At 35.8% G+C, this 17,879-nt stretch overlaps 3 protein-coding genes across 5 annotated transcripts; all 3 read left to right on the top strand.

Annotated features, from left to right (window-relative positions):
- On the top strand, window positions 1,640-8,054 carry LOC18770798 (beta-glucosidase 12). Of its 2 annotated transcripts, none has more exons than XM_020568340.1 (14): window positions 1,640-1,883; window positions 4,003-4,256; window positions 4,437-4,506; window positions 5,247-5,305; window positions 5,434-5,509; window positions 5,619-5,690; window positions 5,798-5,885; window positions 5,984-6,239; window positions 6,408-6,529; window positions 6,655-6,878; window positions 6,966-6,997; window positions 7,122-7,224; window positions 7,383-7,491; window positions 7,601-8,054. In XM_020568340.1, exons 1-14 carry the CDS (start codon window positions 1,850-1,852, stop codon window positions 7,770-7,772), a joined length of 1,671 nt encoding a protein of 556 aa, XP_020423929.1. In that variant the 5' UTR covers window positions 1,640-1,849; the 3' UTR covers window positions 7,773-8,054. The 2 variants fall into 2 exon arrangements, with proteins under 2 accessions (XP_020423929.1, XP_007204571.1); XM_007204509.2 differs by having other exon boundaries at window positions 1,641-1,883; window positions 6,408-6,523.
- LOC18771714 (gamma-tubulin complex component 3) lies at window positions 10,032-13,596 on the top strand. The gene is made up of 3 exons (XM_007203705.2): window positions 10,032-12,675; window positions 12,801-13,250; window positions 13,334-13,596. The coding sequence occupies exons 1-2, from the start codon at window positions 10,403-10,405 to the stop codon at window positions 13,090-13,092; spliced, it is 2,565 nt and encodes an 854-aa protein (XP_007203767.2). The 5' UTR covers window positions 10,032-10,402; the 3' UTR covers window positions 13,093-13,250; window positions 13,334-13,596.
- LOC18770916 (DNA-3-methyladenine glycosylase) lies at window positions 14,166-17,373 on the top strand. Of its 2 annotated transcripts, none has more exons than XM_007204646.2 (6): window positions 14,166-14,793; window positions 15,179-15,250; window positions 15,378-15,501; window positions 16,356-16,426; window positions 16,870-16,927; window positions 17,010-17,373. In XM_007204646.2, exons 1-6 carry the CDS (start codon window positions 14,461-14,463, stop codon window positions 17,171-17,173), a joined length of 822 nt encoding a protein of 273 aa, XP_007204708.1. In that variant the 5' UTR covers window positions 14,166-14,460; the 3' UTR covers window positions 17,174-17,373. The 2 variants fall into 2 exon arrangements, with proteins under 2 accessions (XP_007204708.1, XP_020423408.1); XM_020567819.1 differs by having other exon boundaries at window positions 16,341-16,426.

Raw genomic sequence — 17,879 nt, 5'->3', positions numbered from 1 at the left:
AAAGAAAGTGTGAGTTTTTCAGGAAGATTAGGTATTTGAACCAAACTAATTTTGGTTGAGTATCAGGTTGTGGTGAGTCCGTTGATAAAAAATGGCTTTGCCCCTTTATTTTATGAAGTGTCCTTGATCTAGCGACTGAAACACTAGTGGTGAAACCTAGATACAGAATTAGATAATATTTTATGAAGAAATTTGGAATGGCCTTTCATGGATCTATAAATTGAATATTAAAAAAATGGAATTTATGGAATTAAGAATTTTTATTTTTATTATTATTATTATTAAAGAATCTCTTAGGATAGAAACCAAAAAAAAACAAGGGAGAAGGCGAATAGGTGTCCGGCATTGCTCTACTTGGTTCCACCATATGGTATAGAAAGATGTTCAGTAAGCTTTAGATTCTGCGGTTTATGGAGAAAAAATAACATGTGATATGACTTGCTTTTACCCATTAAATTTAATGGATGTTCAAAATTCTTTCAAATGCGGATAAATGCACAATTCCTAAAGTGACATACCTTGGCTCAACTTGCAATCAGTTGTAATGATTTTGTTTCTTGGATTAAGGAAGCACCTACATGGTTGCTCTTATCTCTTTCTACAGATGTACTCTCTTCTTGAGTTTTTTTATAATGAAATCTTGATTCTCAAAAAAATAAAAAGTAAAACTCACTCTCCTCCTCTCCTCCTCTCCCCACTGCCCAACCACCTCCGACCTCTGCTTTCTCCCCATTTCCTCCAATCATTATTGCAGGTCCACACAAACTGGTAATGAAAAAAGTTGCACAAAAACAAACAAAGGGAAAACTCAATTTGTTCTCTTTATTCCCTCTCAGTCTCTCATTATTCTCTCTATTTGATTCGTGCTACCTGCTCCAGAAACCCAAACAGATTTGGTTGAAAACTTAAATCATTTAAAAAGAAAACCCACTTTTATGAATCTCTTTATTCACTCTGTGTTTCCCCATTTCATGTTATATACAATATTGTTGGTGGGGTATTGATATTGGGGTTGGTGGCTTTGATCTCTTGGTGGGGGCATGAATGGTAGTGGTTTAAAACAGGTAGTTTCAAAAAGTATTGTTAGGTAGTTGGATTGGAATTTGGCTACATAGACGATCTGGAGAAGCAATGTTCTTAAGTATATTGGAATCTTAATAATTGGCCCACTTGTTCATCATCTTACCAAACAACAGAGAGACTAATTTGCACAACAATAATGCTTCGTTTATTCCTTTGTTCACTCCTTCACGCATCATTATGTACTTTGAATTCAACCCAAATGGGCTCCCCTAAAGAATAAGTTTGCATCTTTTTCATCTATGATCCATCTAATCCATCAAATCTATATAGAAATTGTGGCCAGGGCAGGTCTAACTTTTCTTGACATGAAGGTTTTTTCGATGAACTGCTACCGCCGTGAAGTAAACCAACCAGTCTGAATATAAACCAGCTCGAGCTGTCCTTGTTAGAAACTTTAAGAAGCAAAGTTTTATATAGGCTACGAGGGTGGAATTTTGTGTCGCTCTATTGTTAGCCTTTCCTTTGTTTGGTAAGATGGTCAACGAGGGCCACTTACTAAAGATTCTAGAAAATAGTTTCCATGTACGTACGTAATTATTAAGATTCCAATGGATACTTTAAGAGAGAGGGCTACTCTCCAAATGAATCCACTGAAAAAAGAAGGAAAACAAGTCTGGACTTCTCTCTGGAGCAGACCTCTGATCTGAGTTCAAATTCCAAAATTTTCTTTCTCTTATCATCTTTGCATATTAATCTCTTGAGTGATTTGCCGCTATTGATACCAAAATTCCGACAGCGGGGACTGTCTATAGCTAGCGTCAAGTTTATGGCTGACACTACAAACACGAGATACAAATGCAGTAAGTAAAGTATTTTTTTTGCAAATAGAGACAATTCTCTTAGAATTTTTATTTCCTTTGAATATTCAAGGAGCTCAAAATCGTTTCTGTATCTTTACTTTTCTTGTCCTCATATTTAATGGATCTTTTTTTATTGAGATGGATGATAATATACTAAACTCACACACGAATGTTAGGACTTGAATCCAAGACCTTTCCTGGGAGAAAAACTTCCATGAAATGAGGATAGCATTATTTCGCTATCCCCGGCCAATGACTCAATGACACTCGTGATAACACTTTTCTGTAGGCATAGTAGTATTATTCCCCTTGTAAGTAAGTTTTTCTCCTTTATTGAAAGAGCAATTGCTCCAAACTACTACATCAGTGGGTCATTTGCGTAAGTAAAGAATTTTTGTTTGCAAATAGAGAGACAATTCTTTTAGAAATTTGCTTTCCTTCAAATATTCAAGGGGTTCAAAATCGTTTATGATTAAATATTTTATACAGTCCCGATCTCTTGGACTACATGGGTCCAAAAGATTTGTGGTCACTCACCGTTGGATGTAAATTCAAAGGTTCACTCACTCTTGCACTCCTTTTAAGAAACTTTTTTAAACTATTAGATTAATATCCAACGGTGGGTAACCACAATTTCTTGGACTCTTGTGGTCCAAGAGATCGGGATTGATATTTTATATACCTTTACTTTTATTGTCTCCACATTTTAATGGACTTTCACATACAATTGGGAGCCCAATTCGCTATGAGTGCTGCTATTTCCACTTATCTATCTTTTTTTTTTCATTCACCTTATCTTCCCACCCACCATATAAATTTAAAAAACACAATCCTATTTTTCCACCCACTAATATTCCTAAAATATCATTTTAATTATTACCTCATTTCCTCTCTCTCTCATTTTTTGTTGTATCTTATTTTCCATCTCTCACGCTCCATCTTTTTTGCCTCAATGGAAACTGCACCATCTCTCAAATCAAACTTCCCATGGTACAACAAGACCTTGTAATTCTTCATCAAATATTCCACCATGTATTTCACACTCTTCATCACATCTTCATGCAAAATATCCCCCACCAAATCACTGCATTCCTCAAAAACCAACAACCCATTAACCCCCCAAAGCCTTCTTCACCTTCTCATACCTCAAAGAATCCTCAGCCAAACTGGTTTTGTAAGGAATGTTCTTTGTGTAATCAACAGAGCCCAAATCCTAGAATTATTTATTCATCTCCAAATTTTCAGATTTTTAATTTATTTAAGGAAAAAAAATCAGAGTCCAAAAAATACTCATTTCCCAATACTTTACGTAATTGTAAAGATCTTAAAATTTTTGTTCAAATAGAATTTCCTTACCTTTTGACCAAAATCGTTCACTTCCACAACCACGCATGCATCTTACCCAACTTGACGGTTCACTCCCCCAATTTCAAATCAACCGATGTGAATGGACCCCAGCTAACACAGTTAGTGCATTGCCTTGGTGGAGCCACCCTATATTCCATCACACTTCCCCAACTTTATTAACATTCAACTCTTCAAATAAATTCCTATCCAAAAACAAAAAACAAAAAAAAACAAAAAGACAAAAAAAAAAATCTTCAAATATAAAAAATAAAAAATCTTCACATACAAAAATAATTAACATTAAAAAACTACACTTCGCGGTCAAATTTTTGTTTAAATTAAAACCACACCCCATTCCTCAGCTTTAATATTGTAATAAATTTTTGTTTAATATTGTAAAATTAACATAAAAAAAATTTTTGAAAATGATTTGAGTTTGAGATATACATGAATTGTTCTATTTTAGAGGGGGAAATTTTGGGTTTGAGTTATCTAGCACTATAGATGGACTTAGTATGTTTGTACGCAAGGTAAATTTAGCCCACTCTATTTTAAAATTCTGAGTCGATCCCTGCTTAGCTGCTAATCACACCATTGCATGTTTTTGGCAAGCATCTTTTGTTTAAATAGATTGTGAATGAACTAATTTAATTAACTTTAAATAGATTGTGAATGTACTAATTTATCGTAAACTATTTTAGATTTCCCGCATGCGTTTACAAAAGAAAGAAAAAAACGTTGTTAACATGTTATAACTTATTCTCACGTGTAGCCTCTAGGCTGTACATAAACTCCATGCAGGAAGAGCACCAAAAGCCCTCTCCACTTGTAAGACTTGGTTATGTCAATGCAATTACGCTCTTTGCTCTTATGTGTGGTGCTTCTCTTTGGCTTTGCATTGGCAAATACCAAATCCTGCATTGGGAAAAACCCTCTCTACGCATTGATTGCCCAAATCTGAACAGGACCAATTTTGATTCTCTTGTACCAGATTTCATATTTGGCGCTGCTACATCATCTTACCAGGTCATCATCTCCCTTCTATGGCTTAATTAATTACTCTTTAAGTTGTTTTAATTAAGTTATTACTTAGGTTTAATCTAATTTCAATGTCAGATAATTAACATCCATGTATGAATGCTGACATCTTCATTCGGTATATCCTCTTATACATATACATATACATGATACGTATGCACATTTCAGGTAGAAGGTGCTGCAAACGAAGATGGTAGAGGACCAAGCATATGGGATTCCTTCACCCACAACCATCCAGGTCTGTCAACCAATCAATCAACTAGAGTATATATATATATATATATATATATATATATATATATATATACATATATATATATATATACATATACAGTATGTGTATTATATGCGAATTTACTAATTAACAAAATTATGAACTTTTTTGTAAGGCCTTGGAATACATTACGTACCTAATCTAGTACGTCAAGGGCACATACAAAAAAATCTGTACACCTTAAAAGAATGTTCAGAGCATGAATATTTTCTTTCAACGACAAAATGGAAATTATTATTTTTGGTTCTTAAGAAATTAAAGTGGAGAGTGTACATTTTACAATGGGATAATGCATCAGCAGAGTTACGCCACCATAACGACGACTTAGGTATTAAATTGTCCAAAAATATATGTCGAACTTGAAACCTCATCCAACAAAATGGAGACAACTCCACTAGATAGTTCGAAAGTTATAAAGAATTGAAGAAGGCTATTACATCTAATAAGGGTAAATATGGAGGCATTTTTAGTGTATTAAAGACAATATTTAAAGTGTAAGAGGAATGACACATAGATTGAGAAGAAGTGAGAAGTTACAACAAGAAGAAGGTTGCTAGCTATTTGAATATCTAGATTACTTTGTATTATTTTTAGTTACTAGTGGTCATGTGGTATGCATGATTAGTCTGCACACGAAGTTTACATGATATGATTTCCTCGAACTTTATGATCTAAAAGTTAAAATTATCTTTGGTTAATTGTAGAAAAGATCGCAGATCAAAGTAATGGAGATGTCGCTATTGATGAATATCATCGCTATAAGGTTCTACAATCATATATTTCATTCTCTTGGCTTTCTGTAGTTGAAGTGTACATACTGAATTTTAAATTGAATCCTTAGTTTTTAGCTTCTATCTTATAAGTATTTATATATATATTGTGTCACTGTAGGAGGATGTGGAGATTATAAAGAATATGTCAATGGAAGTGTACAGGTTCTCTATCTCATGGTCCAGAGTGATACCAAGTAAGTTGATCATACGCATCACCATATTTTAGCATGTTTTATTTTATGTTATTTATATTTATGGGTAAGTATTGGCTTATATTTGCTTGTTGTTTTTAATTATTATCAGACGGAACTGGTCAACCTAACCCGAAAGGAATCGAATACTACAATAATCTCATCAATGAAATCCTAAAGAAAGGTGATACGACTGGCAATCTCATATATCGTCCCCATTAGATTAATGTAGTACGTGCACTCATAAAACAGAAATTAATTTTAATTTTAATTTTCTTTTACTATATGAAGGTATGAAACCATATGTTACACTCTTTCACTGGGATCTTCCCCAAGCCTTACAGGAGAAATATGGTGGTTTCTTAAGCCCTCTTATTGTGTAAGTGAACAAATTTCAGGCACTAGATATTATTGATAATTTAAATAAATAAATAATACTATATTTAATAAATACATTTTGAAAATGTGTATACACAGCGATGACTATAGAGCATATGTAGAACTTTGTTATAAGGAATTTGGTGATCGAGTACTATATTGGGTGACAGCTAATGAGCCATATACTGTGAGTAACCATGGTTATGCAATTGGGGTCCACGCACCAGGCCGATGCTCTTATTGGTACGACCAAACATGCCTTGGTGGAAATTCGGGTATTGAACCATATTTGGTGACACACCACCAACTCCTTGCTCATGTTGCCGCTGTAAAATTATACAGGGATAAATATCAGGTCCGACGAATTATTATTATTATTATTATTATTATTCTTTTTTTTTGGTCTGCATATTACTAGGTAACAATAAAAAAGAGAATTGTTTGGATATGTAGACAAACAAAGATTTATTTATTTATTTTATCTCATTCTAAACCAACAAACATATTCAATTTTCTTATGTAGGCATTTCAAAAAGGTGTGATAGGAATAACAGTGAATACTTACTGGTTTGTGCCCACTTCTAAGGCAAAGCATGATATAGATGCTGCATTTCGAGCTTTGGATTTTATGTTTGGATGGCAAGTGTATTATTCATTTATATATAAACTCATTTCAATGCTTTATTTGTGAATTATAACATTGACTAGCTAGATAGCATTACTTTATACAATACTATAAGTTCACGCTTGGAATTTTCATATTTCCATAGGTTTATGGACCCATTGATAAGTGGTGACTATCCACATAGCATGCGATCTCTTGTTGGAAAACGATTACCAAAATTCACAGATGAAGAATCCAAGTTGCTGAAAGGGTCATATGATTTTATTGGAATAAATTACTATTCTGCAAGATATGCAAGCGCTTACCCTGCGGATTATAAAATACCTACGCCTCCAAGCTACTTGACTGATGCTTATGTTAATGTTACAAGTAAGTACAAATTGAAAACTTCAAGTAATTAATGAAGTTATTAGAATAATTAGATCTTAATATTCATATTCATATATATTGTGGCAGCTGAGTTTAATGGGGTTCCTATTGGTCCAAAGGTACGTAAAAAATTATTAGCATAAGCTATTGGTATTTTGAAAATTAATACCTATACATATATTTTGTTTTCCACATACATATATAACTCTTGAAATTCTCGCTAATCTTCAAATGAGATTGCAGGCTGCTTCAGACTGGTTATATATTTACCCAAAAGGACTTTACGATGTTATACTCTACACAAAGGAAAAGTATAATAATCCAATTATGTACATTACTGAGAATGGTAATTAATACTTTTAAATATTAATTAATTGTATCATCAATGTTTAATGCATATGTATAATAGTGTAAAATACATTTTAGTGTTGTAAACTCTAAATTTAAAACTGAATGCACATTTCTTTTTTAGATTAAAAAAAATGCATGTATATGATATTGCAGGAGTGGATGAGTTCAATAATAACAAAGTACCACTTCAAATAGCCCTTAAGGATCCCGATAGAAGTTACTACTACTATCACCACCTTTGTTACCTCCAAGCAGCAATTAAGTATGTTTTTGTTAACGAATGGTCTAGTCTTCGTACATTTCACTTATTTAATCACTACATTGACCCGAATACGTTCCTTTTTTTTTTTTTTTGGTGTGTGTGTTTGCAGGGAGGGTGCTAATGTGCAGGGATACTTTGCATGGTCATTTCTAGACAACTTTGAATGGAATTCTGGATACACTGTTCGGTTTGGTATCAACTATGTTGATTATGCCAATGGACTGAAAAGATACCCAAAAGACTCGATGCAGTGGTTCCAAAGTTTCCTCAAGAGATCATAAAATTTGTGTATCAAAAATGGATAAATATAGTAGTTGTGCGAGTTATATTTCATGTGTTAACTTTCTTTTGACTCTTTCTAAGTCGGAATAAGTTGCAACAACTCATTATGTAATGAGTTGGTTGTCTTTGCTTTCGTGAGTTTAGTTTTCTCGAAGAAAACTAATATGTTGCTTTCGAAGACTTTAGCTTATGTATAGAAATTATTCATAGATTTTAGCTTATGTATGTTTTAATGAGATGAACTTATGATGCATAAACAGTTATGTTAATTTTTTAGTACACTGTTATTGCATTGATACACTTCATATGAATATATATCGTGCAGTTTTTTGGAACATGTTTGCTTGAATCTGTTTATGTGGTGCAGTAGCAGTGCCTTTTGTTTATTATTTCCTCATGTATCATTTGGATAAGGATGATTTACTCTACACCTCCCTGAATTTGGTCCCCATTTGCAATTGGGTTCGTGAACTTTTTTTTTAGGTAATTACATCCTTTAACTGGACAAACAGTTGCAATTAGGGACGTCATGCCGTCCAAATCTGTCAATTTGTCCTTCAAAATTAGGGGTAAAAGCGTCCTTTCAGTTAACATGGATGAACTGCTCCTTCTTCCAGAATTATTTACTGCGCTAGAGAAAAGGTAAATTTAAAACAAAAATAATAATAACAAGAACAAATATATCTTAAAGAATAAAATAACAAAAAATTCAAAAAAAAAAAAAAAACTAGAACAAGAACACCAAACCCATAAAATGGCACCCCCATCTCATCTTCCCCAACCTCCCCTTCCCCATACCCACCTCCGATGCTCAGCGACAGCGAAAACTCGTGCACCCTACCCACCCGATGATTGCCACAACGACTACGACTTAAGGCTCGTCAATGAGCCAGGTCGAGCTAGCCCAGCCGAAATTTAATGGGCTTGGGCCGGGCCTAAACGGGCCCTACTTCATTAAAAAAAAATCATAAACTTAATCATAAAGGCATTTTAGTCCAAATTTGAGATTAAACTCACTTAATTCTAATATTTTCACTTTAAACCAAATTCATAAAACACCCAATAAAGTCACACAACTGATAAAATTTTCCACAAAAATAATAAAACCAAGTATTATTTTTGAGGTTATTACATAATTAGATCGTAATACGTTTTAAGAAATAATTTTAAAAAATAATAAGTATGAAAAAAAATATTTTTTTTAAAGGATGGTATGAATAAATATGCAAATATTTGGTGATGTGTTCAAGAAAAGCATGATTATATTTGGTGGTACGATTATGTTTCGTGATATGATTATATTTGGTGATGTGATATGTTGTTCATCTTATATATATATATATATATATATATATAATTGTTGAATTAATAATTGACATAAATTAATGTGCTAATCATCCAATTATAAACTAGGAATGAGTAAAGAAAAGTAAATGAAATGAAACAAATTATATATGTGATTTAAGTGATATAATCCTAAACCTAAACTCTTATTTATACATAATTATATATGTATGCTGGCCTAACGGGCCGGGTTTTTGTGGGCGGGCCGGGCCCGACTTTCTTAGGCTTAATTAGGCCGGGCTGGACTTTAGACACCCAAGCCCAAGCCTAGTCCCGCCCAAGGTGGGCCAGGCCATCTAAAAGCCCATAACGAACTGGGCCGGACTTTTTTTTGATGGGCCGAGTCGGCCCGCATCGGCCCATGAGCCCGTGGGCCAAATGATGAGGCCTACTACGACACCTCATCCTCCGTCGTTGATGACGACGATGATTGCGTCATGTCGTCGTTGTTTCGGAGTCTCTTTTTTGTCGTTCGATCTCAACCTATCGCTGCCCCTGATGATGGACAACCTCGATTTATTCAAATTCGTTGTGGTTTGTGGTGATGATCATTCAATCCACCCCTTTATGCCTCTAATTACTGTATGGATCTCAATACTGCCCCCCTTTTTCCTTTTTTTAATTTTTTTTTCTACCCTTATTTTCTAAGGAAGGTCATTAAATTTAAAAAAAAAAAAAGGAAAGGAAATCTTGTACTTGGTGGTTGAGAAGAAGAATTTGAGTTTTTTCTTTTTTGTTTCTTCTGGTGTAGAAATAGCATCTAGGTTTTCATCTTCAACTTGATGGGTTTTAATTCCCCCTCTCTCCAAAGCTGAATTGGATTTTGTTTCGTTCAAAACGATGAAAAGTCGAATATATCCCAAACAAGAAGATCACGTGACACTCACATGTCAATCTCGACAGATTCTGTTACGGCATGACCTTATTGCAACTGATTATCTAATTAAAGGATGTAATTGCCTAAAAAAAAAGTTCACGGACCCAATTGCAACTGGGGCCATAGTTCAGAGGCTTCTACAGTAAATAACCATTTATTTATTTATTATTATTTGAATACTATGTGCAGCGTGCTTCTTTTTTCCCCCAAAAAAGAAAAGAAAAAAGAATAGTGCATTTTTTCAGAAATATATGAAAAAGAAGATCTCGCATTTCCGCGCCCAACAAAAAAAATCAAAAACCCTGCGGTCACACTCAACAACACTCTCACCAATCACCAAAACACTCTCGGACTCGAAAGATCCCTTCTCTCTCTCTTTCCCTTCAAAACCCTCTCACTCACTCACAAATGGAAGAAGAAGACCAGCAAAAAGTCGCAGATCTGATCAAAGAGCTCGTCATTCGCTTGCTCTCCCAAAACCCCAACTCTGAATCTCACCCACCAACTCCCAACTCCCCTCAATTCCAAAGCTCACTTCGCTACGCGTTTCGGTTGATCTCGAGTCGATTAACTCCATCTGTTTCTCCAGATGCCGCCGCCATAGCCGAGTCCACCAAGCGCCGCCTCGCCACTCAAGGTAAGTCCTCCCAAGCGCTCACTTTCGCCGACCTTTATACTAAATTCGCATCGAAAACCGGACCAGGAAGTGTAAATAACAAATGGGCAGTCCTTTATTTGCTCAAAATTATATCTGAGGATCGAAAAAATGTGAAAACCCAGTTGGGTTCTTTGGTTTTGTTGCCCAATTTGGCGTTAAACGACGGTGAATTGGGCAACGAGTCGAGGGTTTTGTTGGGTAAGGGAAATAAGGAAAAGGGTTGGAACAATGGGGTTTTGTTAGTTTTGAAAGACCCTGAAAATCTTCGGGAAATTGCATTTAGGGAGTTTGTGAACTTGATTAAGGAAGAAAATGAAGTTTCTGAAGAGGTTTTGGTGAGAGATGTGTTGTATGCTTGTCAAGGCATTGATGGAAAGTATGTGAAATTTGATTCTGGTGCTGATGGCTATGTTTTATCAGATGTGATTAAGGTTCCGAGAGCAATCCGCCTTATGGTTCGAAAGCTTTGTGAATTGGGGTGGTTGTTTAGGAAGGTTAAAGGGTATATTTCAGAGAGTATGGATGGGTTTCCATCTGAAGATGTTGGAACCGTTGGTCAGGCCTTTTGTGCTGCATTACAAGATGAGCTCTCCGATTACTATAAGTTGTTGGCAGTGCTTGAAGCACAGTCAATGAATCCAATTCCTTTGGTTTCAGAGACAGCAAGCTCAGGGAATTATCTTTCGCTGAGGAGGTTGTCTGTATGGTTTGCAGAGCCAATGGTGAAAATGAGGTTGATGGCCGTTTTGGTTGATAAATGTAGGGTTTTAAGGGGTGGGGCAATGGCTGGAGCTATTCATTTGCATGCCCAGCATGGTGATCCATTGGTGCACGAGTTCATGGGGCGCTTACTCCGGCGGGTGTGTTCTCCACTATTTGAGATGGTGAGGAGTTGGGTTTTGGAGGGAGAGTTGGAAGATGTTTTTGCAGAATTCTTTGTCGTTGGCCAGCCAGTGAAAGCTGAGTCTCTTTGGAGGGAAGGTTACCTGCTCCATGCTGGGATGCTTCCTTCTTTTATTTCACAATCTCTTGCACAGCGCATTCTGAGGACTGGCAAGTCAATCAATTTCCTTCGTGTCTGTTGTGAGGACCGTGGTTGGGCTGATGCTGCAACAGAAGCGGCAGCTGCTGCTGGTACCTCAACAAGAAGATGGGGTCTTGGATATGGTGAAACTGATGCTCTTGAGTCTTTGGTCGATGGAGCAGCAAAAAGAGTTGATAAGCATTTGTTGGATGTTATTTACAACCAGTATAAGTTCAAAGAGCACTGTCTTGCAATAAAGCGGTATTTACTGCTTGGACAGGGTGACTTTGTTCAGTATCTAATGGATATTGTCGGACCAGAGCTTTCTGAACCTGCTAACACTATAAGCTCTTTTCAGCTAGCTGGGTTGCTGGAAACTGCAGTCCGAGCATCTAATGCTCAGTATGATGATCGTGATATATTGGATAGGTTAAAGGTAAAGATGATGCCACATGGAATTGGTGATAGGGGCTGGGATGTGTTCTCATTGGAATATGATGCAAGAGTTCCTCTAGATACTGTTTTTACGGAGTCTGTGATGGCAAAGTATTTAAGAATTTTTAATTTCTTGTGGAAGCTTCGACGAGTAGAGCATGCTCTTATTGGTGCTTGGAAAACGATGAAACCAAATTGTATCACTTCGCGTTCCTTCATGAAGCTGCAGCATGCAGTTAAGTTGCAGTTGCTCTCAACTCTGAGGCGATGCCAGGTTCTTTGGGATGAGATGAATCATTTTGTCTCAAATTTGCAATACTATATTATGTTTGAAGTCTTGGAGGTGTCATGGTCCAACTTTTTGAATGAAATGGAGGTGGCCAAGGACCTTGATGATCTACTTGCTGCACATGAAAAATACCTCCATTCGATTGTGGAGAAATCCCTCCTTGGAGAACGTTCCCAAACCCTTTACAGTTCACTCTTTGCCTTGTTTGATCTTATATTGAAATTCCGAAGTCATGCAGATCGATTGTCTGAAGGAATTAATGAGTTGCAAGCAAGGTATTGCTCTTTCTGTGTGACTACTGTTATTTGTGAACCAAATAATGCTACCTCCTTTCTTCTTTCTTTTTCTGGTTTTTCTTAAATTGTTTTGATAAACTAATGTGTTGAATGGTTTGCTGCAGAACCTTGGAATCCTCCGTACCGTCTCGAAACAAGAGTAAAACAAAAAAGAGATTAAATGATACATCAGAGCCTGGGTCCTGGGTCAGTGAGGGTAGGAAGGCCCTCACACAACGTGCTGGTGAATTTCTTCGGAATATGGGACAAGATCTAGATGCACTATCAAAAGAATATTCATCATTGCTTGAGGATTTTATTTCTAAGTTACCCATGCAGCAGCATGTTGATTTGAAGTTCCTCCTATTTCGGCTTGACTTCACTGAATTTTATAGCCAATTGCGTCCTAGTACGTAGAAAATATGTTCATACATACAAGTCAAAACAATGTGTCTGCAACTCCTGACATGATCAAACCAGTTTTAGTTCATTCATTGTCCCTGCTCATGTGGTTGAACAATCATGCTGTCACTGGCTGACGGGCCAATTCACTTTATATTGCTTGTTTGTGTTAGGTAGGGGGAAAACCTCATGTTCTGTTTGCATTTGACGTTTTCTGGAGGACCAACATCTAATACCTTTTTCTTCATATGTCCAGATGGTGTTTGCTTCTTTCTGGATGGCCTGAGTGGAAGATTTACAGTTGACTTGAAGATATATTGCATCACTAGATCAGGGTGTGAAATTTGATTGTGTACACGTATTGTAGCTGATGATTTTTGAAGTTTTTTTTTCTTGGTGAGTTTTGGCAGCTTTGTGGGCTGCCCTTCCATTAGATTTAGAGCTTGTATATCTGTATCATAGTTCTTGATTAGATGAATGACAGACAATGAGTGCTACCTTTTTGCATCTTTATTTTCATATTTTCGTCCACTATTTTTGATGTCCCCTGTAATTCCCTCTGCCGTTGCTATATAGTTAAAGGCACAGGGTTTATTAAGCAATGAGGCATGAGATTTCCTTGCAATGTGTACTCGTTCTCTTCTCGACAAGTCGTTATAAGCTTTATATAGAAAACATGGTTTGCATAAGGAGGAGCTAAACTTGAAAAGAGGAGCTTTGGTTGGATATATATATATATATATATATATATATATATATATATATACAGTGATGTCTTGCTTGTTAGAACTTGTAGTTTTGGGTTTAGGGTTGTAGTTGCCGTAGACCTCTTTAATAATTTTGCTTGTGGATGATAGGCCTGAATGCAAGTTTTTCATCTGGGTGGATATTATGACATTTTTCTGAGTAATTATAAGATACTATATCTTAGAAGTGGAAAATCTAAACAATGCACTGCGCCTACGTTATAATATGTGAACTGGTTGTTTCACGTACCATGTGATCATACTCTACTCTAGTATCTTACAATAATTTCTTCAGTTTTGGCTCTTCTGAGGAACCAGGATATTCCATTTTTAATCCACCTATATAGGGTGATACTTTGTTTTAGCAGGTTTTGCTTGGATCACTTTAAACCCCATTTCGTTTTTTGATAAATTAAAAAAAGACCATTGTGTTTAACAATTAAAACAAAAAGCTATTTCCAAAATTTACAATTCTTATACCTAAGCCTTTGCCTATAAGATGTAAATTAAAACTAATCAAAATAGAAGTGTAAAGAACCAAATAAATACCCTAAAATGAACCTAAATGAGCAACAATAAAAAATAAAAGAAAAAATAGAAAACCAAACAAATACCCGCCAAAACCCAGCAAACAGAAATGTTGATGCGAGACGAAATGAAGAGAACACGGCGATCCAAACAAGTCACCGCCAAATCCTCCAAGAGTCCAATTCCAGCCAACCGAATCAGGGATGAGGACGATGACGAAGCTTGGCCGAGTCAACCTTCCGAGTCATTGGCCGTTACGGTGGTCAATCCCAAGAAGTCCAAATCTCAACTCCAAACCAAACCCGGCTCAATCCCAGACAATCCACCCGAAGAAATGACGATCTTGCCCTTCACTTTCTTCCAAATTGACGCCCTAGACCTCGCCCCACGTTTGCTCGGCAAGTTTCTCAGGCGTGACGATGTTGTTCTTCAGATTACCGAGGTAATACTCACTCCTCTCTCACTTTTTTTTTCATTTTTTTTTTCTGTTAGTTTCTCGAGAAAATGTAGTAAACGAGAAGAAACCGCAGTTTCTAAGTACTTGGGTTTTTATTATCTTAGCTTAATTCGTTTTTTATCCCTTTGTATGATCTGAGGAAAAAAAGGAAACAAATTGGAATTCTGAAATACTTTCGTTTTGTGGAAAAATAGACTTTTTGTGAGAACCCAAAACGATTTACATTTTGTCAAAATTGAATGCACTAATTCTATATGTTTTAGACCATAAAAAGAAAATCAAAATGTTTTCTCTTCCCATTGTGGCCCTCTTCATTTTTCTCTTCACTTAAATGTTAGCTTGGTTAACAGTAATGGGAATCTTCTGACAGGTAGAAGCTTATAGGCAAAATGACTCGGCTTGTCATGGTCGATTTGGCGTAACTGCAAGAACAGCCCCCGTTGTGAGATTCTGCCCTTATTTGTTTCCTTTTTTGTTTTCTTTTAAATTTTAGAATATACATCAAGAACTTTGAACTCATATTGATGTATTGGAAACTGCATTGGTGATGGATTGGTTGTTGGATACAGTTTGGGCCTGGAGGAAATGCATATGTTTATCTTTGCTATGGCCTTCATACAATGCTGAATGTTGTTGCTGACAAGGAGGGAGTTGGAGCTGCCGTCCTAATACGTTCTTGTGCTCCAGTTAGTGGTAACTTTCCATAGAGATTGTCGTAATACCCTTACGATCATTAACTAGAGTTACCCTTGTGTTTACCTTCTATTGCTAGTATTCATATTCTTCTACCCTTTTGTTTCAATTGAAAGCGATGGTCTTGTCCTATCATTCTCACAGAGAGAGAGGAAGAAAATTTATAAGTTCAATATGTCAACAGCTGCTAACCAACCTTTGTTACAATTATATGGAAATTGCAACCAGTTTATTATTATTATTATTTTTTAATTTCTTTTGCTTAACAATGTAGGTAAGATTGATAAATGAAGAGATTTGTCGTATTTTGTTTTTCAAATAGTAGGGTTGTTTTAGGAGAAGTTGGGGAATACTCGAGGTGGGTTGAGCAATATAACTTCAAAAAATGAAATAATGGGAGTTGGGAAAGCGCTTCAATGAGGTGAGCATTTTGGACTGGTAATAGAAGCACTCTTAATGCAGTCATTGGGGCTTCTTTGCTGATAGCATTGCAGAAGATAAAGTTAACTCTGAGTGGTGCTTAGCTGAAAGAAATGTACTTGAAAGACAAGAAGTCAATGCTACTGTGTGAGGCTAGTAGCTTGAAATTTTGTTGATGGACTTAGCTGATTATTCTTTGAGATGGTATGGATTATCATAAATTGCCAAATCTTTGCAGAAAAGAAAATAGAGAGAAGAATGTGTTGAGTATCCATGTTGCGTAGGTTCAGCTCTTTGATACCCTTTATATTTCTTGTTATTGCTTACCCGAAGCTTTTTAGAAGGACCTCTTTTTTATTTGCAATTCATTACTGTCTCTTCTGTCCATTGCTCTCGGTGAGTGTTATTCATATGTATAGTGAAAATCATTATAGGACTGGAGACCATTCAGCAGCGTCGAGGTCAGAAGACTGATAAGCCTGTGCTACTTAATGGACCTGGAAAGGTCAGCACCTTTTTCTTTAAATTTCTAATGCAATCTTCTGTTGGTACAATTTTTGTTTTAGTGGATGATGGTTGACTCTGGTTATTGGATGCTGTGTTAGTGCAGTGGTGTTGATTCTGTCCAAACAGAAACCTATTAATTTTAAAAGTCAGCCCGATTTGAAAATTGATTGACTAATTTTTCCAAAAAAGAAAAACAAGAGACTTTGTTGATTGTATGACTGTGATCGTATAAATGACGGAAAACGACCACAAATATATTGAAAGATAATTGACTGAAATGTTTATAGGTGTTAATGTATTCCAAGAATAAGAACACCGCACCGCGTTCTTATGCTTAGGAAAACTGATAACTTTTCTGAATTGTTATGATTTCATTTCCATGCACCTTGCTTTGTGTTAGCTGTTTTTGAATTGTTAAGAGTTACTATTTTCTTTCTTCAGATCGGTCAAGCACTGGGACTTTCTACAGAATGGTCTAACCATCCCCTATATACTCCTGGTACGTGTAGCAATCATGCATATTCATCTCTAAATCTGCAGGAACTTGTGTAATTTTGAAGTAAATGAATTCTTCCGGTCAGGTGGTCTGGAGATCTTAGACGGTCCGGAGCCTGAAAAGATGTTGATTGGTCCCCGTGTGGGCATCGAGTATGCTTTACCTGAGCATGTCAATGCATTGTGGAGATTTGCAGTTGCAGGCACATCTTGGATAAGTGCTCCTAAAAACACTCTCAGGCCACCCTGATTTTGGATTATATCCAGCAGGGAATTCCACAAAAGGAATGTGAAATTGTATAAAATGTAGATATGCTTGTGGTCTCTCCTAATCCTTTTTTCCTTTGCATTCTCTGTACAAAACCATCAACTGTAAGTCATCAATCTGTCCCTGCTTTGATATATTTGTGGTTTTTTAATATAAATTTTATCAATAGTATTTTGCCTCTATTTAGTTTCTCCTATTTGGCAAACTGATGATTTTCCTTTTAAATTCTTGGGGCAAATGCAACTGAATTGGTAAGTCATTGATTTTTTTTTTTGAAAAAACAAAGAGGGAATTGTTATTCATACTACATAAAGTCCTTAATAAAAGAATTTTTTTTAGAGAAATTGTACTTTTATAAGTGATATTGAAGGAGTGATTCGAACACAGGATCTTAAATATTAATTTTTTGAGCTACAAGCACTTTTCGAGAGATTGCGCTATAAAGAGTGCTTTACATGATTTGTTTTCTTTTTTTTGGTAGTGCCAACATCACTCTTAAAAGAAAAAAAGAATGAACAGATGGTTGATGAATTAACAAGTCAAGCAGGGGTTTTGTTGTTTTGAATTGTCAAGTCATCCAAGTTTAAAAAAAGAAAGAAAGTAAATTTAGGTTTTAACTATAAAAAAACTTTCACTTTTGAAAAAAGCCAAAGCTTTTTAAAAAAACAGAAAAATCTCTCAATTTTCA

The sequence above is a fragment of the Prunus persica genome, chromosome G7 (assembly GCF_000346465.2).
Source record: "Prunus persica cultivar Lovell chromosome G7, Prunus_persica_NCBIv2, whole genome shotgun sequence".
NCBI lineage: Eukaryota > Viridiplantae > Streptophyta > Magnoliopsida > Rosales > Rosaceae > Prunus > Prunus persica.
Note: the sequence above shows the minus strand (reverse complement) of the source record. Positions and strands in the feature narration are given on the sequence as shown.

Bases quoted from the DNA above. Each gene is read 5' to 3' on its own strand.
- LOC18771714 (XM_007203705.2), top strand. From the start codon at position 10,403: ATGGAAGAAGAAGACCAGCAAAAAGTCGCAGATCTGATCAAAGAGCTC. The intron at 12,676-12,800 runs GTATTGCTCTTT...GGTTTGCTGCAG, and splicing joins ATTAATGAGTTGCAAGCAAG to AACCTTGGAATCCTCCGTAC.
- LOC18770916 (XM_020567819.1), top strand. From the start codon at position 14,461: ATGTTGATGCGAGACGAAATGAAGAGAACACGGCGATCCAAACAAGTC. The intron at 15,502-16,340 runs GTAACTTTCCAT...TCATATGTATAG, and splicing joins TTCTTGTGCTCCAGTTAGTG to TGAAAATCATTATAGGACTG. The intron at 16,928-17,009 runs GTACGTGTAGCA...TCTTCCGGTCAG, and splicing joins CCATCCCCTATATACTCCTG to GTGGTCTGGAGATCTTAGAC.
- LOC18770798 (XM_020568340.1), top strand. From the start codon at position 1,850: ATGGCTGACACTACAAACACGAGATACAAATGCA. The intron at 5,306-5,433 runs GTTCTACAATCA...GTGTCACTGTAG, and splicing joins ATGAATATCATCGCTATAAG to GAGGATGTGGAGATTATAAA. The intron at 6,530-6,654 runs GTATTATTCATT...ATATTTCCATAG, and splicing joins TTTATGTTTGGATGGCAAGT to GTTTATGGACCCATTGATAA.